This window comes from Falco biarmicus, chromosome 3 (genome assembly GCF_023638135.1).
Source record: "Falco biarmicus isolate bFalBia1 chromosome 3, bFalBia1.pri, whole genome shotgun sequence".
NCBI lineage: Eukaryota > Metazoa > Chordata > Aves > Falconiformes > Falconidae > Falco > Falco biarmicus.
Genome location: NC_079290.1, coordinates 54982155 through 55004908, shown reverse-complemented (window position 1 = coordinate 55004908; position 22754 = coordinate 54982155). Strand labels below are relative to the sequence as shown.

The 22754-nt window shown below is 43.4% G+C and overlaps 1 protein-coding gene across 1 annotated transcript in view; it reads right to left on the bottom strand.

Moving 5' to 3' along the window:
* Window positions 1-4613: 4613 nt before the first annotated feature.
* Window positions 4614-22754, bottom strand: part of KCTD1 (potassium channel tetramerization domain containing 1) — a 72600-nt gene continuing 54459 nt past the window's right edge. The window contains 3 exon segments of the mRNA XM_056332183.1: window positions 4614-8761; window positions 12613-12918; window positions 15250-15394. Of these exon segments, the coding sequence (XP_056188158.1) occupies window positions 8603-8761; window positions 12613-12918; window positions 15250-15394 (610 nt within the window). The 3' untranslated portion in view covers window positions 4614-8602.

The window sequence follows — 22754 nt, the reverse complement described above, 5'->3', positions numbered from 1 at the left end:
GCCTGGCCACACACTTCTGTAGCCAGCAGCATTGCCTCTCTGGAAATTTTTTGCACTACTGGTGCATCACTCTGCAAAAAGAAGAGGACCTTGATGGCACCAAGTAGGAGGGTAGGGCTGCATTGCACTCTCCCTGACAAACCTTCCACATCCCAGTCAGTCCAATCTTCCTGGAAATGACAGGAACACAGAATGGTTTAGATTGGAAGGGACCTCTGGAGATCATCTTGTCCATCCCCCCTGCTCAAGCAGGGCCACCTCGAGCCAGTTGCCCAGGACTGTGTCCAGACAGCTTTTGAGTATCTCCAGGGCACCTGGAGGATTTGCCTGAGTGTGGAGCAGGGAGAAGGGAGCTGGGCACTTGGGACACCTCCTTGCCAGCAGCACCCCTCCCACCCCTGCAGCCTGGGCAGACCCCAGCAGCAGGTACAGGGGCTGACCCAGCCTGCAGCCCTCCCTCGCTGCTGGATGGTTACAGCCGTGGTTTCTCCTCCCTGGTGCTGCCTTTGCAGCACTCACTCATGCAGCAAGGCCCAGTGAGCCGGGGAGGGCACCGTTACAAAGGGGCCCTTGCTCGCTCGTGCCAATCAGTCACCACATCTGCTGTGTGGAGCACCAGCTGAGACTGGGCCAGCTGAGACTGCTAACAAAAATAAAGCCAAGCCAAACACTGAGGACAAGGAAATGCTCTAATTTTTAATGACATGCATCGAAAGAGGAGTTTCATCTTGTGTTGCAGCTGTTATCATGCCAATGAGAAAGACAACAAAAAAAGCAACAACAAGGATGTGGCTAAATCTCTCAAGTTAAAAAATAGATTTTAAATGAAGGCATGGTAGCTAAAAGATGCTAGGAAAAGACAAAGAGTAACATTTACTACCAGTGTATGCAGAAACATCTTGCTTCTTAGCTTGTCATCACAATATGGCCCCATATCATGTCTTTGATGGAAGAGATTAGAAAAAGACCCATGCACAACAGGGAACAGGAAAGAAACATTTCCTAAACACTTTGAGAAATGCAATTTTTCCCTTCCAAAACAAACTATACACTACTCTGATTAATTTATTATCTCAGCAGTGCCCTTTGGGCTCAGTGGATGTATTACCATTAAGCAGGTAAAGACTCAAGGATAATTTTAAATAGAGCTTACAGCGGTCACAGGTCTGACTGATTTCTGCTGCTGTATGGTGAAGAAGACAGAAATGCTTTTTTAAATTTAGAGGAACAGACAGTTGTGTTTAAACGTGTTAGTGAGAAGGCGGTGAGACTACATGTGACAGCCAATTCACTGCCAAACCAGTGCACAAAAGGTGGTGCAATGGGTTTGGTCCAACACAGAAGATCCTTCCTCTGAGCCTAACATCCATTCACTCTCTAAAGAGGGACTGAAGGATTTTTCCTTTTCAGAAAGTGGCAGATCAATAGGGAATGAACTTGAATGCATGAAACATGTTAAAACTACCAAGTTACATGCACTATATTTGGTTTTTCTCAAACATAGTTTCTTTCTACTTCCTCGCTAGCCTTCAAAGTACTGCAAGTACTCTGCTCATGCAGTATCTGGTTTCAGGCAAACCAGCGTGGCAGTTTGCCTGAGCTGAGAAAATATGCTTGAAGTCTGCATTCACAGGCGGCCTCAACATCCTAAGGAAAATGCTTTGTTTTTGTAGCCTGAAAGTATGTCACAAACATGAATAGAATTATATGCTCACTCTCCCTGGCCCTCAATCCTCTTTACCTTAGGAAAAAATTATACACTTCCAATTACAGGGCCAGTTAAAATCAATACAAAGGTGGGAGAAAACAGATCATTTTTCTTATGGAAGTAACTGTTTTCATTAATTTTTCATTAGCTCTGCTTTTGTTGTGCTATCCATCACTGAATGAGCTGGTATGCAGTAGATTACATTTAGGTTATCTTACATGCTTCCAGGATTTAGTAGATATTGCCCGATAAAGCTGCGAGCTTTATGGCTTTAACTTACATCTATCAATAATGCATCAGAAGAGAATTTTTCTGTGGAACAGCCGTCTGAGCCAAGCAGCTTTCTCCTGGAATAGCTGCACTGGTTACACTGGAGATGATAGCACAGCTTTTAAACTACTCATCTAAAGGCTACAACTGCAAGAAAGAGGAGCAGATGCTTAAGGCAGAAGATAAGCTGTGAGGGTTGGATCCCTAGTTTTCTGCTGTTGTCTTTTTTATTTTGGAGCATTTGAAGCTGGGACCCAACGTGCCTTGCCCTGTCTCAGCAACCACACCTGAAGAATCCTGTCACTGACCATCCTGGCATGCATCAGAATTTTATTGTGACCACTACATGAATGACCAAACCTTTTTCATAAAATGCACTGGAGCTTTTTGTTGCTATTTCCCCTCCTCCCCTGTAATATCTGAACTCTTGTGTTAAGGAACCGAAACATCATAAACAGAAAATTAGTCACTACTGAAGAGCTGAGCCAGAGGAAGGAGATGAAGACATCAGTAGACGCTACTTAAAACATGAAAGGTGAAGGGAATATTAATTAATTTATTTTTCCTCTCACTTGGGAAGGAATTAGAAAAAAATTCCCAAAGGTACATCAAGCCTAACACAGTTGTAGTGTTGCTTTCTAAGCTTATTCAGACATCTCAGGGACGCCTTGTATTTGCTCAAATAGCTTGCAAGCCTCGGCTTATAAAAACCCATGTGTCATAGTACCTCACTGATTCCAACCTCTTTCCATACTACGAGAGGGGTTGTGAAAGAGGGTGGCAGCTAAGCGTGATTCCTGAAGCACAGCTTGCCACCCAGCTGGGTGGAAGTCGAGCCTCTTCAGCTTCCCCAGCTGCAAGATGAGCTTATTGCTACCTTCTTCCCTTACAGGCAGAAAGATGCTTAATTGAAGGTTTGTACAATGCTTTGAAGAGACCAAGCACTGTTATGGCCAACATTCTCACTCCTGAGCTGCCCAGACACAGCCCTAAGCAGAAAAAACCCAAGCTTCCTGAACTGGAGAAAGCAAGGCAAAAATGCACAGCTACTTTTGTTATTTTCTGGTAATAAGTGTTTTTATTGTGAGCCACTCAGAGCTGAAGTATTTATTCAGAAGCAGCAGGGATTAGTGAAATAATGGCTCCACATCTTCAGAAGGAGTGTCCACACTGCCTGTTTTGTCTTTTGTTTTTGCAATTTCTTGGCATTCTTGGTATTTCTTGAAATATCAAACATCCACTGGTGATACTCGCTAAGCCCTCTGGTTTGAACTGGAGACAGAACAAGTGCAGTACATGCATTTAAGGGACTTCAGCCCATGCAGTTTCTGTTTTAAATCAATGCCCACCCAACAGGTCGCTGCCCTGCCCTTTAGACTGCATCCTAACAGCAAGCAGGCAAGGCCAGCCATCCCACGTTATGCACTTTCCTGAGGAAAATTAATAACACTGACAAGCCACATAATAGAACAGAAACTAGATGACCATTGGGGTTGTAGATGAGATCGTTTCAGTCCAAACTCCAGAGTACAGAAACAAATCTCCCTCCCTCCATCTCTCCTCAGACCAGCAAGCCACAGCTGTGCTCTGAGGACCAGGAGACAGGGCTTACTGGGCTGGGCAAGGCCACCAACACCCCACACTCCCCAAGGGGCACAAACCCAGCCTGCTCACACCAGCGACAGCCTCTCCAGAGAGAAGAGCTCACGGACATACAGTTTCAATGGGGCCAAGAGACGGGTCTGATCAAACCACACTTCCTCTGACCTGCAGTGGAAAATGGTGTATTTGGTAGAAGCAACAACAAGCAACAGAGATGACATACTGTTGCTGTTGATGCAATGATACTGAGAGCCGATCACCAGGCCATGCCTCTTCTCATAATCCCTGAATTACACTAATCTGTAATTCTGCTCATAACTTGGGTGTGAGGCAAGTTCACCATGAATACAGAGGGCAGAAGATGGGATGTGGCCCATAATATCTGACATTAGCTAAAAAATAATATGCTTTTCATTATTTTAGGGTCACAGAGCTCAGTAACGTATATAAGCCCTTAGTCAACAAATGTAAAAAAAAATCGCGGATTCAAGAAAAAAGTGGACTTTTCCCCCATCTGTCAGAGGACACTTCCATTTCTGGAGCTCATCTGCACAAACAGAAGATGCTTCAGCAGGTAGGCACTAGTGTTTCCCCCCAGCATCGATGTTAGCATGCTGGTTACTACTAGCAGAGCTAGCTCAGCTTACAAGGGGATGAACCTTTGTACTATGTGCCTGCATCTTTTTTTGCAAGAGTACGAATACAATTTTAGAGGTTTCCATGTCAAATAGAGGATCCCAAATGCTAAGTCAGTTTTGGGGTCTTCAATAACCACATCAACACGGTAGTAGCCAAAGCCAACACAGAGACCTGATACAACGTATTGATTTTTGGTGGTGGCGATCCCTCCAGACCCTCAAGAAATAATAAACTACTCAAACTGAAGTCTGAGAAAAAGCAACTGGTCTACAGCCCTAAGGATGTCTTGGTTTCATTTCCACTGTAAATAAACCTCAGGCAGCATGAATGCCGACATACAAATACCAGTTGTCCCTAGAAATAATTCATAATATAGAATTCCGCAGTCAAGAAATGACAGATGGAAATAAATGTTTTTATTTCTCTGAAAAACCGACCATTGGTCAATAAAAATTCTTTTCTCACCCCCCAAAATCAAACCCTTCCTCCCCCAAGTCCCCAAAAAATTGAACATTAAAGAAAAATAACACTTGACAAGTCATTTGGGTGACAGTAAAAACCCTGTAATTAGTATAGCAATCAATTTTTAAAGGTTGCTGCAAAAAATTACACTCACGAACAAAATGTTTCTCTTCAAATTGAAATGAGTGCCTGTTTAGCATAAAGAAAAATAACTGAATGGGTGGCTCAACTTTCATGTTTTCAGAGGGTAGTACGTTGTCCCCACTGGATTTCGTCATGGATTCTACTGGGTATCAAAAAGCATCAAAACATCACAAGCACCTGCTTGTGCCAGTTAAGCAATGAAATGATCAGTTTTCTTCTGGACACGTGGCAATGAAGAGGAAAAACATTCACCGGGCCAGACTACCTGGAGAAAGAATAAATCATCAGCATATACTTACAAGTAGTGCTTCTGGAAAGACAGATTAACCTAGTGACTAAGCAGGACTTCACCTTCTCCAGCACAGGGTTAATTAACTCAGTCTTCAATGGGACACCCGCTGTTCAAAGGTTCATCCAAGCGTGCCAGGATCCATACTTACATTATGTAGCTGCTAGGGAGGCGACAGAGGAAGAACTAAACCCTGGGATCGCGGTTATTACAGCAATCCAGTGTTCACATTACCAAAAGAAAAGGTGAAGACCCAGGTCCTCTGCCTGCGTCTCGTTGTGGGAAGGGGTGTTAGGTGGCATCTGCAATCTCTGCATGTCCACAGCAGCTCTCCTGGCATCGGCTTAACCAAGTTGCTGAAGTACAATATTGGCAGCTACTGTTCACTGCAGCTCTTCCTCTTGTTATTAAATACAGTACCACTGATAGCATGAAATGCAGTCATACTTTTTAATACAAAATTAGATAAATTTAAGCTATTGTACATGTCAAAATTACTAACCTCCAGAAACGAGCTGACCATAATCTGGTCCTTCTTGGTTCTCCCCACTCTCCCCTTCCTGGATATATTGCTCATTTGTCTGCTGATCAGCTTTTCTAAAGAACATTTTAAAAACACACGGTTACAAGCCTCAGTTGCAAACAGGACTAATCTCATTTGCTCTCTAGCTTATTCCTGCATATATTTTTCATCAGCCATTGCTTTGTTTATTCATGACCTCTTACTCCATGACTACATCATAATGGCAGAGACATTTACATTCGGGGTCTCGAAGTGATTTTTTGACTCCATCAACAACGAACACAGGCTCGGTGGGAGGGTGGTCAGCCAGCTGGGGACTTGGGAGGAGCACAGAGGTATCCTCGGTGTCGTTGAGTCAGAGGGGTATGCGCTGGGCAAGCAAAACCACCAGCTGAGCACAACCTGCTGGCTTTGGGAGCAACACAACAAAAAGCATTAGCGGCAAAGTTCCTTGGCCTCCACACCCAGCCTACGCAAAGGCTGTGGGTGGTGTGGGCACTGCCAGTGCCGGGGGACAAATCTTGAGGCTGCTGATGCTCCTGGCCAGGCAGGCTTGGGGTACCTGCTGGCCAAGCAGCAGGGAGCGGAGCTGCAGCACCCCTGGCTCCAGCCTGCACCGGAGCATATGCCTGTACGTAAACACCGTGGCTTGCAGGACAGGTCTGGACGTGAGAGTACCTTTGGGCTTAACAGACAGTGTAAACATATCCCCAGGTACACTGTGGAGGTCCCAGAAAGTGAGGCTCCACCTGGAAGCACAGGGAGGGTTTCTGCAGCAAACAGTCTCTGAAACATCACGTCGCCTTACACTGGTACCCACATACCCTCAACCCATGGGGACTGGCATCTTTTTTGACATCACAAATTTCATACCACTTCCAAGAGTTTGAAGATCTGTTAAAAATATTTATTTCCCAGGGTTTTAGCTTTCCAAATTCTTTGCAAACTAACAACCAAATTGTGGGCAGTAAGAGCAAGCATTTGTTTATTTTCTAAGAGGACTACTTGCTGCTAATTGAAAACAAGCATTTTCAATGAGGCAGCTGTTTCAGTACTGTGAATAGACAGATCAGCATCACATTGAAGATCTAATAACCTGCTAATGAACCTTAATTTTCAGAGCCCCCTCCCTCACCCATTTCCACATTTCAGTAATTTCAAAACCATTGATATGTGCTGGCAGAAAGTTATTAAAAGATGTCAGAGGGCATCTTTTAATAAAAAACAGAAAGCTTTTTTTTTTTTTTCATTATCAGACTATATTAAAAACCTTGTTACATGTATTTAACAATTTCTCTTTTTTCTTTTCTTAAATAAATAGCAAAGTGTCACCAAAATGAATGGAACACTGGCACCATTGCGTTGATAGAAACTTCCATACTAGGATGAATACACAGTCATATTCTGGAATATTGCATAAAAAGATACTTTGGAGGAAAGGTGGCAGTTGCTGGTGCATCTTAGGTGGTGAAAGCATCAACCCGTGAACAAATCTGTGCAGTGTTATCATGATGTGGCGCCTTTGCAAAATCTCACCGGCCCGAACCAAGCTGCAGAGGTGGCCTCGGTAAGACTCTGCAAGAGAACAACTCGCAGGACATCTAATGCAGGACATCAGCTTACTGCCTGCTACCAAGAGCAATGCAGCCAATGGTGTAGCACAAGGGGTTGACCATCTCACTCTCTAGGCAGAACAACACTAGCTTTAGAAGGGAAATAAACGACATTAAAAACAAACAGGCTGACTAACACACAGTAGGGCAAGGGCTTGGAGAGTTGGAGCTGCCAACTCCTTAGTCAAGAGGGAAGGATGCAACTATTCACTGTGACATTGAAGGTTACAGAACCAGGTGCCATTTTTTGACAGGTTTCCCTGGGCTGAGCTGGTGTCATTTTTAAGCCTGACCAACAGCCCCTCTTCAAACAGGGACAAAGCTTAAAAAGGATAGCGCTGAAGGAAGACCAGCAACGTGCAGCACACCAGACAGATCGCGCAACGGCGTCTGCTGCCTTTAACTCACTCCACCGTGTGTGGGCAGCGCTGCCTGCCCACTGCCTGCCGGAGTGGCCGCCACTCCGTGCACTGGAGTGCAGTGAGCTAAATCCCACCTCTCTGCTCCTGTTGGCTTAAATCAGACCCTCAGTATTTTAAACAGAGTTTATTGTTATTTAATACATTATAAAATTTGAAAAAATTGTAGGAAAGCAGCAGATTCAAACCAGAGCATCTCTACCAAATATTAATTATTCTGGCCCCCTTTGAAAAAACACAAAACAAAACAAAAACGACAAAAATCCTCATTCAAAAGAAAAGTTAACCTTTCACATCTGTGAGGGCAGACAAAAAGTGTGCGACTTCTGTACAAACTACATTAAAAATTTCAGTCAACTAGCTTTCCAATGCAATGGATGGTCGTCTCCTGAACACCTGCCCATCCACCTCTAAAAAAGACCATAAACCTCCATATGCAAATAAAGTTGAGTCAAGGTGTGTACACATTAAAAAGTGGATGGCTGTTTGGCAATGGAAAATGGGTGAAGAGTAGTCGATGTATCCCCCAATGGTAATGGCTTGTACACCGTTAAGTGGGCCCCAGTAAGGCCTAGGACACTTAATGGCCATCAGAGCACCAACCTCATCTACCACTGTTTTGTTGTTGCATTTCCTACCCTTTGACATATATATACATATATATATGTACATACATACATATACATACATATTTTTAATATATATGTGTGTGTGTGTGTGTGTGTCTTTTCTTTTATACCTTGAGGTTATTATTATTATTACTACTATTCCAAATGTTCCCATATGAATTCAGGTGTGGTCTCTATATTTGATATAAATGTGTCTTTTATTCGATTTTAGTTCCAGGATTTGTTTGGAGTCCAAACTGCACATGAAACGTCCCCCTTTTTTTCTCTTTTCCTTTTTTTTTCGTCATAAAGAAACATGTCCATTTTAGTCCAGAGGCTCTTGCTTTATTCGAATGACAGAGGGTGCACGAGATGTCCTTCTGAGTTCTCGTCTCAGTACGTATTCACTGAATTGGGAAGAGTCCACGCCACCTCCACATGAGCCAACAATCTCAAACCCTCTTTGCTGTAACCTCTCAAGTACCTGCAAAAAAGAGGAGACAAACACCGATGTATAAGTAAATAGACTGGGTTTTGTCCAAGGATGATAACTGCTGCTTTCAAATGGATCCAGCTAGGAAACAGCAGTGGTTACAAAGATCCTGTAACTCGTTCCTTCATCTTCACTGTACTGGACTGATTTCTGCTGACTTTGGCCATTGAGCACTAAGAAGAAAGATATTTATTTATTTTTTAGTACTGTCAGCAAATCCACTATTAGTCTAGCCACAGAAACATGCGTGGAGAAACACATTCTCTGCTTCACAAAATTTACAATGCAAAAGGGCAAATACAGGATTGCACAGCAAATACTGCAAGACACTGAGCAGACACCTCAATTAAATGGTGACAATGCAGATACTGCGGTCATAATTTCAGAAAAGTTACCATCAAATTTTCTAGAAAAAAACAAGCATGACTATGAAGGTTTGTGGCTACAGTTACCTGTGGTTAAACCTGGGACCTTTTAACTTTAATTATGGGACTAACGAGTTCTGGCTATTCACCTTCTTCCCTCCCTTTTCACAACCTGACTGTTGCTTCCGGTGGGAAATACGATGGCAAAATGAAAAAAAAAAAGGAAAAAAAAACCCCACAAGGATAAAAGAAGAGTTAGGCAGGACTCTCGGAGCAGGAGGGGTATGTGCCCAACAGCTCACCCAACAAATGATGTTGCAAAGACCTCAGCTCCCAACACCAGCTCCAGGCTGCTAAGAACATGGTCTCCTTCCACACCACTATTCCACTATTTTTATTTTTTTTTAATTGCCCATGTTCATGCAGGTCTACTGTAACTGCAGGGCTAAGGTATTCTTTCCCTTGTTTATACTCTTTGTTGCTTCTTTCATCGTCTTTATCTGTTCCGCTGCCTGGGCTTCCTTCACCTCCCTTGTGAAGGTGACTCTTCCACGGCTTCACCAGGGTCACCTGTGATGGCCACCAGCCCCAAGGCACAGGCTGATGCTCCTGCACCCCACAGGACATGGGATCTTCTGTCCAGCGTGACCAGATCTCACTGGAGTTGTGCTGGGAGCAGGCGCTGACCAAGTCTTTCCCAGCTATCTCACCAATTAGCAAACTGGCTTGCGTGTGTGCTGGGACAGCAAGGGCAAGCAGGGTGGCAGAAGGCTGCAGCGGATTGGGGTGTGGGGAGAAGCGAACTGTGGGTTAAAAACACTTAAAACAAGACATGCCACGTCTTTACACGTATTGCTTCAGGTCGGCAAATGTCTTTCCAAAATACCTGAGCATGGCTAATTGCACAGCAGACAAATCTCAAAAAGGAGGGGGTAGGAAAAGAGACTTGGAAGGAACCATGAAAACATCTGTGCAATTTTTATTTATCCTGATCTTCAGCTTTTAACAATATAAACCAAAATGCCCCCAGAATGTCTTGGTGCAAGCTACTGAAAAGTCGAGCAGGAGAACTTAGGTCCTGAGAAAAAACCCAGGGGAAGCAACTGGTCAGGAAACCAGCCCAGTTCTGAACAAACCATTTGTACCTCACTCTCTGGGTCTATTGGCAGACCCTGTCCTGCCCCACATTGTTGTTAGTACTGGGAGATGCTTATGACCTCAGAAATGGAAGATGCAGCATTACCAACGTGGCAACATAACCTCTCTTGAAGCCTGTGCATGTTTTGTCGCCGTGACTTGGGTATTTCACATCAATAAATATGTCTGACAATTCTTATTCATGTGACACAAACGTAAGCATCAGAGTAAGTGATAAACGGTTAGAGGCTACAACTGCTTTGATACAACAGGGACATCATATCACATGACATGTGGCTAAATAACCATCCTCCTTGAAAGTCCCATCCCTTTTCAGTTGCAATCTTACATCTAAGGCTGGTCTAAATTTGCGTTAGTCACTACAACAAAACAACTTTAATGTTTCAGCCTGACAGTAAAGGCCAGTAAGAGACTTGGGTAGGTCTAAATAGGTCTGTCCAGACTCCTGGGTTAAGTGCTGGCACGTATGGAGTGCCCAGCGAGCCTTCAGTGCATACTGTGGCACTCAGCTCCCTTCCTCTGGGGAGGGAGCACAGCAGAGCTGCTCTACCTGGACAGCAGGGCCCGGCAGATGGAAAGACACCAAGCTCAGCTTGCAAGTCTCTTCTGCGTAAGAACTCGCTCCTGAGCCTGCAGCATTTAGGAGGTGTACCTAAACCAAACAGCATCAACAGTGCTAATGACCATTCCAGATGTGAAGAAGTGTTCTAACTCCAAAGTGCTGTCTGTGCAGGATGCGCTAACTGGGCAAAGATAGGTGTGTGATGTTTGTTTTTAACTACCGAAGGATAAAACCATTAACAGTGTGACTCATTAAGTTTATTATATTTATTCCAGAAATTACCTGCATTTGTCTCCCAGATTTTTTCTTATCCATTTCATAAGAGCTATTGATTTTAGATACTGCTACATCAGATCATAGATTGGGTTGGGTTGGAAGGGACCTTTGACAGTCACCTAAGCCAACCCCCCTGCAATGAGCAGGGACATCTTCAACTCCATCAGGTTGCTCAGAGCCCCATCCAGCCTGACCCTGAAGGCTTCCAGGGATGGGGCACCTACCACCCCTCTGGGAAACCTCTTCCAGTGTTCCACCACTATCACTGTAAAAAAATTCTTCCTTCCATCTATTCTAATTCTACCCTCTTTTAGTTTAAAACCATTACCCCTTGTCCTACTGCAACAGGCCTCTAGTATGCCATAAAAAATCAGGAAAAACTGCTGAAAGTGAAAAAGGAGGCGCTTCCCTGAGACCACAGAAATGGACAGGCCCTATTTGCAATAAGCAGGCATGCCTTTGGTTTTGTTACCACAGCAAGGAGGAAGACTGAACATGTTTTCTTTATCCAAAGTAAAAAGCATATGGAAGACATGGGTAACGCTGGAAAAAGGACACAACTAGCTTTTAACCACATCTATGGTAACTCTCCCCTTTTTACATGCCTTGCCTGACAGTCTTGTTGGAAGGGTCAAAGTCCTCCTAGGATGCCCCAGTCTGAAAGACAGCAGAGGAGGCTGAGACAAAGTCCCCTCTACGAAGGTAAAAACTCAACAGATGCCTTCTCCTGTGGCTGCAAACTGCTCCCTTCTCCAGTAATACTGGGTCCTCTTTTAGGAGGAGGGAGGAGGAAGAAGGAGTATGCTGGCTGTGTTCTCCCTTTGTGGAAGTGTGGCCCTCCTTTCAGTAGCTGGCCAACGCTACTGTCCCATCATCTCTTTCTCACATTAATTCCTCTTCCCCCTCAGGTCTCACAGCCAGAATAAGGGACTGGGGCTTCACTTTTTTGCTCCTCCATTCTTCCTATTTAGTTTCAGAGCTTCTATAAACTCCGGCAAATCAGAGCATCTCTGTTGCCTTTCTCAGGTGAAGGAATAGCTCCTGATGTCCTCACAACAGGTTCTGTGGGGATGTGGCCTCTTCCTTCCCTGGTTTGAGATGTCCCTGTGCCCTCTCATCAAGCCAGAAGACAATTTGTAACAAGCAGGGCAAGGGACTGGAAGCAGGCCTGAATGTTCGCCCTATATTCAAATGTCAAAAAAAAATGTTTCTCCAAATATGCAATGTCTTTACATTGAGGCACACATGTATCTCCTAAAGCAAGTTTTTAACGCTACTGTAGTTTGCTTGCAAAGAGATTTGGTGATGATATGTGTAAATTAAGTTGAGAAAGCAACCCCGACCCACAGAAATAAATAACTAGCTCAAAGCCTCCAGCTGGCTTTGTTCACCAAAACATTCCCAGTGACAGGGAAGAATGTCAACCCATTGGTAGCTGGCCAGCAGGCTCCCTTCCAAGAAGTGCATACGTGACTTCCTACCTGAACTGAGTTGAGGTGACAGTATCCGTTCAGTGGAAATCGGATGACATGCGTCGAGTCATGATTCCAGCCGGCATTGACAGAATTACACATCACATCACCGATTTCTGGAAACACTTCTTCTATCAATGACTTATCACCACTCAGCGTAATCCTCTCTCCAAGATCTGGGGCAACTCGCACCACCAGGCACTCACAAGACTTTGAGAAGCGGCCACTCTCCCGGTCCTGTTTCCACCTTTCCATCTCTCCTAGCATGGGCTGAAGCTGGAAATACTTTGCTTCTTCATATAACAAACTGTAGTCCTGAAAGACACATATATTACTGTGCACAATTAAGAAAGAGGCATTGCTAATGTACCGCTTAATGTATACGGTTATGCAGGCTAATGCTGCTCTAGATCTGGAACCCTTCAGACATAGTTTGTAATTACTGTGTAGGAAGGTGTAATAAAACAACAGTGCAAGCAAAAAGTAACCATCAGCCACTTGAAACAGACTGGGTATAGCAGCACTAGTGAGGGGAGGGGGAGGCTATGCTTGCTTAACTCCCTCCTGCTATGGAATAATCCAGGGAGAAAAAAAAAAATAAATCTTAGTTTTCCCCATACTTTATCCCCATAGTGATGTCATAGAATAATGACCTCATTGAACAGATGGAACAGAATTCAATCAGGACTCAGAAAATTCATCACTAGGATCCATCACGTCTTACAGCATTACTAGCAGGCATTGTAACAGGTATAAGAATGTAAATGAGGGAGCCTGCAATGGTTCTTAGTGTAAAATGATTCAGATATTTGCATAATGGATTGCACATATTACTGCATTTTAAAAATTAAGTATTTTTTAATACCTCCCCATTTTGCCAACAGTATTGTTTACTACATCATCTCAAATGCCAGAGCAGAGCAAACGCATTTCTAAGCATACCCAGTACAAAAGTAATTTAGAACTGATGATCTGGAGTCTGCTACTGCCATTTTTTAAATTAAAAAAAAATATCTTTTTTTTCTAGGTTTAAGAGCATAAGACCATTTGGAAAATATTTATACAGAGAAAAGCGATACATGAGAATTAGGGAAGACAGGAACAGAATGACATGAGAAGACTGCTAACAGTCAATACGGCCCTGAATTTGCGCTAGAAACCAAATACTTTGTGAGAATGGGACATCTAAGTCATGTTCAAAATACTGCTTACATTTAACATGTAACAAAGAAGTCACCTCTTCCATATGAAACAAGGACTGCTGTTCGTTTTAAGCACTGATCTTTGGACACCTTACAGCATAACTGGGGAAAGACACCCCTTTGAACGTCATGTTGGTCGGGTGAACTTGCCAGGAGTTACATTTTTAATTTCAGCATAGCTACAGTATATTTATGTGTTTAAAAGGCTCTGCATATATAATTTCTTAATATTGCACGGAAAGTGGCGTTTCCTTTTCCTGTATTTCTGATTACCTTCAGGACAAGTGCCGAGAGCAGCGCAAAGTCATGCTAAGGCTTCAAAAGACGGACACGATGCATATTGGTTAGTTCCAAACTCCCACATTATTCAGGTAGATCTGAATAATCATGCACAGGAGAACTAAGTATGCCTCTACAGGTGATGATTCAAAGATTGCTGCAATATGGGTCTCAAACTCAACCTCACAGCTAATACGCCCCTCTCTCAGATCTCAGAAAATCTCTTAGGTACGAGGGATAAAAGACTGTACACGAGTGTGAGCTGCTCTAACCCTTCCCCATCCCCTCTCCTGCTTAATCTGAATTGCTGCATTTCCTATGTGAACTAATGGCACAGCCAGCTACACTGATACGCATTCATTAAGTAATGATAAAGATCTGTTCTGATTGCAGCCGCGGTCTCCAGTGCTTTCTTCACTGACACCACACATACACCCACACACCTACAAGCAGATAAACACAGAACATCACATGGAGTCTGAAACTCTGCTTCTGTAAGCTAATGTCTAATGTGGTGAACTACCACAAATTTAATTTGTTATTAAAAAGAAAAAAAGGCAGGCTCTTTAATAAAGTTTAAATAATAAATGTAGAACTGTTCATCCCTGACTTCTCTAAAACTCCAAAATTAAGCTTGCAGTATACATTCAAGAGTCTGAGGGAGAAAATATTTTATGACTTAATGGTCAAATATTACCATGTGTGCAGTTTACTTTGTCAGTACTTCGATTCCCACACTATTCTCTGAATTTCAGCGTGGGAGTGGAAGCCAGCGCTGCTGCGATCAGAGGGGAAGCATAAAAGTGGATAGGAGGACAAGTAATCAGCAAAGCTCACGAGCAGTCGGTTGCAGATTGTAACATCCTTTCCGTTTCCATCAGCATCCTACGATATTTAATTTCCTTAGGTCAAACATGGCAAGGTTGCTCCATTACGCTATAGCCAGGAGGGGAAAATTTAATATTGATGCCACTCTAGAAAAGGCTGACAGGTGCCACTTTTGCACCCCCATGCTTATTTCTGCCATGTACCTGAAACTAAAGACATACCCCACGAGTCCCCCCCCTCCCCCACCTCCACCATCTAGGGCTCTGCTTTGACTACACACCAGATACTTGGCTTTACCAAGGTAGGTGCAAAACACCCAAGTCCCTTGAAATCTCACCTTGAAATCATCAGGAATGAGGAGTTTTGATGTCCTTAAAAAATTCAAGATATATCTGAACATCTGCCCATCCCTGTCAATGAAATAATGCTGCTTGAGACTGTCGAGGACAATGGGCTCCGTGCCATCGAAAAGCCGTCCGATTCTGGAGAGGAAAGAAGAGACAAGCAGCAAGGGTCAGACCAAGCTTGGCTCAGCAGCTGCTCAAACGGCCTGACACTGCAAAACCCCCTCGCGCCAACTTCACCAAAGCAGCTCTGTGGCTCCGCTCCATGAGAAAAGGGCTGGTTTCAAACCACAGTTTAAGCTGCATGTTTTCTAGCGTGGCCTCAGAAACTTCTAAGTAGCACAGCTGGGGAGGTGGAGGGGAAGCAGCTGGGGCAGGAGCCTCTTGCACCAGCCTGGCTGTCCAAACGCGTGTCGTGTGAGATGACACCCCCTCAATCATTTTGGACACCTCTCTTGATAGCCCCCATCAGCAGACCCCAACCCCCCGGATGCACCCCTTGATTGACTCCATTCTGCTTTCCGCAGGATTGCGCGATGGACTTAATTTAGTTTGGAAATTGCACTTGGGAAACAGGGGGCTTTTTTGTTGCTTGCTTGGGTTTTGTGTGTTTTTAAAGCCAGTTCATATTTTGGATGCCATTTACTGCAACCAATACTTGGACAAGTACAGCTGAGGGGGCAGCACATTGGGGGAAAAAGAAGCTGGGGATACAAAGGTTGTAACATTTCAATGCAAGATAATGATTTCACAGTAATAATTAACTGTTTGTAGCAGGTTATCAATTACCACACTCTAAAATAATCAGGAAAAATGCCTTGGTTTTTAGAGACCACCCACTGACCACCAGAACCATGCAGTCACCTAGAGAGCCTCCGCTTGCCAACAGTTCTTGCAACATCAACTGGTGTGCACACACACATTTTCTAGATGTGCGCCTCACAAACCAGCTTTAGTTAGAGCAGTAGGAAGGGCTGATAACTCTGAACAAAACCCTCACCAGAGCAACATGAAATATATGTTGTTTCTGCGCTGGGGCATTTGCGAAACACTCCTGAGTCACTGGTCGTTTCCCAATGAAATCAGCAGGAGCGACTGGTAGGTTTGATTCTCTGTTCCTGTTCATACATCTGTACGTGCAACGTGGAAGTACTTTTTGATCCTTTCCAACATCTGAACTGTAAACAAAATGGTCTTGAAATAGCTCACTTGCAATATGTCATACAGACACTCCATGTGAAATATTACCGACAATGTGGGATGAGATTTCAGAGCCTTGTCACAACCTGTTACATTCTGCCATATTCTGCCAATACTGTGTTTTCAGTATTTTAATTAACAGGCTCATTTATATGTAGTTTTTATCTTAATAGAACCAATCTGGCTTGGGACCCAGCACAGTGAAACCTCTGCAGGTTACACAACAGTATCCCCAGACATCAGCATGGAGCTAGGGGACCGACGGGCACTTTTATTCCCAGACCACACTCAGTTGGTGGCATACTTAAGGTACAAGTTTGTCTTCTCACGAAAAGGATAGAGTGAGCACAACAAACAGTCATGGCACACTATTTTTGTTTTAAAAGACATGAAGAAACAACCATTCCCCACCACCACCAAGGGAAAAAAACCCGAGATGAAAGGCAACCAGCCCTCCTCCAGCATGAAGCATCCCAGGCTCAGAGACGCCCCATTCATCAGCCAGCAGAAGGGGATCTCCAGGGAAAGGTTCAAGAGGCAAAAAACAGATGTGCTTCTCAAAAAAGGGGAGCCAGCAGGATTTGCAGCAGGGTCTTGGGGAACTGCAGAGGGACAGGGGTCAAGGTGACCACACACCATGTCGCACCCACAGCCATACCACCTCCCTTCGACAACGGCAACCCCAATGGAGTCTGGAGCGACGTCTGCACCCACAGCAGCAGTACACCCACTAAGAAGCTGTGAGCAGACTACAAGTCTCATCTATTCTTTCTCACCAGCTGGGAGAGATGAAGACCAGGAAAGAAATAAAACCTCATTAACCTCAGCTGGCCATCTACAATTCTGCAGGAAATGTCTAAATCAATTCAAGTTGCACGAAATCTGTAACATGTAAGGAATCAAATGTGTTTTGCAGAATGATCAGGTATCAATTTTTTTCAAAGCCATCCCTTAGAACTGTTCAAGCTTTCTTCCTTGGATACTTGGTTAATGCCTGCCCTGCTGCTCAAAATTTGAGCTGCGACAAGACTCCTGTTCACTAGGCGGATGAGCAACATTTATGTCTAATATGGATGCACTCGGCACTTAGAATTAATTTTCCCCTATACTCAAGCATGTCATCTTGGAATCCATTGTAGAATTCACACACAAAACATATATTTGGCTAAGTCAGTCATTACTGAAATGTATAATTGTAATTGGTTTCTGCAGCATTTTCCTAGTTCTAAATTACTACTATAATTACATATTTTAAACCTCTAGGCTTTTTGTCTTCATTTTATTAATTGTTTAGGAGACGAACAAGATAGTATCAGAGGATGGAGCCTTCTGACAAAACCATAATGCTGACAAGAGCGCGCAGCCATCAGGGGTCTGCCTGGGACCTGAAGGGCTGTGGGTCTGGGCTGGATCAGTTCGCAAAAGGCACTGCTGCTTTGCAGCAGCAGGAAAACCCAAGGAATTGCAAAGTCCCAATTCCCTTCCCATTCCCCTCCCAGGATCACTTTGCAATACACAACTGCACTTTCACATGTTAAAACAGCTCTGGAAGGGCAGACCCCCAGCAGAGAGACTTCTGTAAACAAAATTAAAGCCTTTTTCCTTTTCAGATGGAAAAACTTAGGTTCCAGCTTCTTTCACATGGCCTCCATGGAAAGACTTGAGATAATACAGGACCAAATCTGGTGGCTTGGTCCTTCTCCTAAGCTGCATTTGCTACACCCACCAGGAGAGGAGACCTGGCTATGCCAGCACCTGGGGAATGACCCACACCTTCACCTTCCAGCCCTTCCCTGTACTCCTGGGTTCCCGGAAGCACCGTGGCAAGCTCTCTGTGCCCTGGCAACTTCTCTATACAATCCGATTTGAGTAACCATCCCCCCTGACACCCATAGCTCTGCTGTTACTTTGGCTTGGTCTCACACTGCAATTATAAATGCTGAAGACCCATCAGCCTGCTGGCACCAGAAGGGACTTTTAAGGCACGTTTATAATAATTTCACTTCCCAAGAAAACCTGAACTATTATTATTCCCCCTTTCCGTCTTGACAACACTGGTCTATGATAGGCAAAGATAACTTTTTGCTTTTTTTAAATGACAAATGCATAACAGCTGAATGGATTTCCAAACATGAAAGTGCTTTGAAGGAGGCTTGAAAATAAGCTGATAATTATATGCAGAATTAGTCAAATATCAAGGGTAAAGGATAAGAAACCATAGTCCATTTACAAGAAAATGTATTTCTGAAATATTTAATTAAAACTAACAGGCTGGAATTTTCGGTGTATCAGGAAAATTAATGTCCCATGGGTTGAAAGTGCGACCTCCAATGGGTAATAATTAATGTCTGTGGCTTTAAGTATCATATTCCACTGTCAGAAATCGAATGCTTCAAGGGCTGAAAATACAACCAGTGGAAAACTCTGCTTCTCTCAGAGAATTTAATTTTACTTTAAGGACACAAAACAGGTACAGCTTCAAGCCTGGTTTTAGTGGGGAAAGAAAACAATGGGATGTGGACATGGAACAGTGTTTTAATTCCATAAAATACTACAGGGATGGATCCTTCTCCCCACTGACCTGTAACAGCATTGCTAGACCAAAGAGCTGGCACAGGAAGGTGACACTGCTCACAGGATTTCTCAGATTCTTCAGAAACAAGTCCTGTTTGTCCACCATAAAAATATACTCAGTCTGCAGCAAAACTGTATACATCGTGTGTTTATAACCTTGCTCTCTCAGTGTATAAATATTTATATATATTACTATACACATAGAGAGAAAGACTGCCCTTTAGTATATCCTGCCTCTGTTGGGAGTTTGGGAAAACAGCAATAATTAGGAACAAGATGGCCAATATTAATTAAACAAGTAAACTACTGCACAACTTTCTTAAGAAAAATGACACGGGTCTGCAGATTGTTTTAGCGGCTTCAGTGGACACAGCTAAACCTCTTCCCTTTTGTAATCAAACTGATCAAGGAACATGGAAAAACTGTAAGCCTTTATGTGTGCAAGCATGCAGAACAGTGCATTAGTTTCAGACTAAGGTAGAAATAAACTTTTTTTTTTCTCTGAGAAAATATAGATTTCTTATTATTGAATATATTCGGTATATTATTGCTCGTATTATCATCTTTATCAGCAGACGCTATGAACTCAAAACTAACTGAAAACCTTCTGCAATAAACCATTCCTACCAGTTCTAAGCTGTAAGCTTTCCCCGCTGTCTGTGTCTTTCGCAGAACAACAAAAAGGGAGGAAAATTCCTGGTGTGAATCCCTTTTAATAACCTGGCAGAGGGAACTGTGCAGCAGGAGGAGCATCAGCAATACCCTGGCACCCGCAATCCCATGCTAACAGCAAGGCAAGTAACTGCCTGGGACTATGCTGAGGTCGGATATTCAGTGGCTGGCAAGGGGCAAAGTGCTCATGAAAACACGTCTCTCTCCCTCCACTAATGAATCACATGGCAAAGGAAAAGTATTTCAGTCAAAATCTTACTCACCTGGTTGGAGCCACTATGTCAAAAGTGAGTAGGGAGTTGGTTCTTAAAAGTATGAGTGAATGCAAGTTTTATTATCACATCATTATATTTAAGTGGCTAATAGGAACGCTTATTTAACACTCTGGGTGTGTGGAGAGTGAGCTGGAATAGGCTTTTACTTTTTTTTTTCCTCTGTAACTTCTTAGTCCACATTGTCCTTATTAATTTCTTTTCATTTTCTTTTACTGAGTGCTCAAAGGCAATTTGCATAAGAGCCCATTATAAATTAGATCTGTTTAATGGTATGCTCATCTCATGGCTATTTAATTTTACTTCCTCGTACATCTAAATTACATAATTTTGCACTGTCCCCTAGAAGCTAGTACATTTGAAGAGGCATCCACACCAAGGAGAAATGCTATCCTAAGTGGAGAATGACAAGGTTTCTATCTTTTTTTCAGAGGACCGCTTTGACAGTAACAACCTGCTCTTCTTTTTTGAATACCTCACATCATTTGGATCCACAGTGACTGAATACATAGCAACCTTTATACCTCTGCATAACAAAAGTCGGCTCATAAGCATGATATAACAGAATACATTTGCAATTTTCAGGAACATATATTATGAAAACCGCATTTTAACCAAATACCCTGTTGTAATCTCTTGCTCTCAGTGCTATTATAATTTGTTCTTATCTCTTCCTCCTTACATTTAATTTAAGGTTTTGTGTCCATGAGTCTCAGGAATTCCTTGGCACAGACAGTTCCTACATTATGAGAAAAAGCATGAATACAATGATTATAAAGCAAAGGTAACAGGGGAAAAATGTATTAAAACCTACAATTTCATTAAGCCTTCTATAGAAAAGATATTTATATAGGAGCCAAAATGACAGAGCCAGAAGTATGTACGGAAGGAGGTATTAAAACACTGATTCTTACGAGATTTAAAATAAAATGTTACACAGCATTTTAAAGAACAGATAAATCCCAGATACTGACAAGAAGGATGTCAAACTTTTATGGAAATATTTGCTAAAGATTAAAGAACTGAATCATTTACATGGAGATCATTTCAAACAGCTTAAGATTGTTATTTGAGCATGGAAGAAAAGGTAAGGGCAAGCTCAGAGGGCTGATAAAACATTTAGAAGAAATTGAGATAGACAAGAAGTGCTGAGCAGGAGACAGGAAGGATCTGAAACGATGAGTGAGGTGGTATTGTCAGAGAGCACATCAGAGACAAAAAAAAAAAAAAAAAAAAAGAAACATGGGATTTGCTACAACCTGCCTGATCAGAGGCAGCACCAGCAGCAGAGATGAAAGCAAATGAGACATATTACAAAATGAACTAATAGTCATTGGATCTAACCCTCATGGACAAACTGACACGTTAACTAGAAAAGAATAAATTGCACAACACTGTGTAGTCATGTTGCAGGAATGCTACTTACACGAGAGTGAACTACAGCTTTCTACGCCACAGATGAGCATGGAGATGATGAGATGTGTAACTAAATGACAGTTGAACAAGAGGATATGTGGGTCACAGGAAACATTGGGGTGAGTTAAAAAATGGATGGCAAAGGCTCCAGAAGTCACTAGCAACACCTTAACCTGTTTGCCTGAAAAGGAAGCTTTTCCAAGCAAAATGAAAACCTGTACTTTCCCCACTAAACAGGGGATCTAGCTACCCAGGAGATTCACACCAGAAGTAATAACTACACTACGAAGCAGAGCTAATACAGTAACTCCCCTGATGTACATAACATGCTGGCTGATAGCCTCACCGGTGGGTGCAGGGTGCCCAAATGTCTAACAGAAGCAGACCAAAAAAATACACTCTGTCACAGCCTTCTCCCGGGATGGTCAACCTCCCGCTCCCAAACTCAGGACCATCATCCAACCAGACCAAATGACACTTGGAGAAATGCTGACATTTTAGAAAAGAAAGGAATAAATAGTTGGGATGGGATTTCAAGAGCTGGTGACTCACGGCCAGAAAACTATATATGTGGGCAGATGGAAACCATCTCCCACATTGCACGACGGCAGCAAGGGTGAGGCCAGGACAGCACTATCCCCAGACTGCGGATGATGGGCCAGGGAGTTTCTGTTTACCATGTACTTCTCTCTCTCCTCTGGTACACCAAAGAGATACAGACAGATAAGAGGAACAGGCTGCAACCCAAATCTGCATCTTTTCACACAAGGCTGGGCAAGTAAGTGTTTAAAAAGCAATTTCAATACCATGGCAGCCAAACCTCCTGAACCTCTAGGTTGCATTACTGGCTTCAGATGTGGCTGAGAGGGGTCTGTCCTCTGCTCTCCAGCTGTTCCCCCACACAAAACCAGGATCCTCATCCCCACAATCCCCATCACTTTTGACAAAGTGAGGTTATTCCACCTGACAGATCCTGAAGTTGCTGACACTTCACAAGACAGCATGCCAACCCCTGAGCCTCATGGTTTTGCTTGTCTCCGGATGCCAAGCACTCCCTCAAGCCCTTTTGCTACCATACAGGCCCATCTCCAGAAAACTTAAGTCTTGTAAACCCAAAACAGGCTGTTTCTTCAGCCAAACCACTATCTACACAGCAGTACCACAGCCCTTCCCTTCCTCTAGGAACCTGAGACACCTCTCCAACTGGCCAGCTCTCTGATCGACCCACCCCACATGCCAAGTCAGGGAGATCTGGAGCAGGGGAGGAGGCTGCAGGTCCCTGCCGTCGTCCCTCTAATCACGAGAGGCGTTTTATGCTTTACAATGCCATCTCTCCTTGCTGTTTTCTTTCACGCTCATTCATG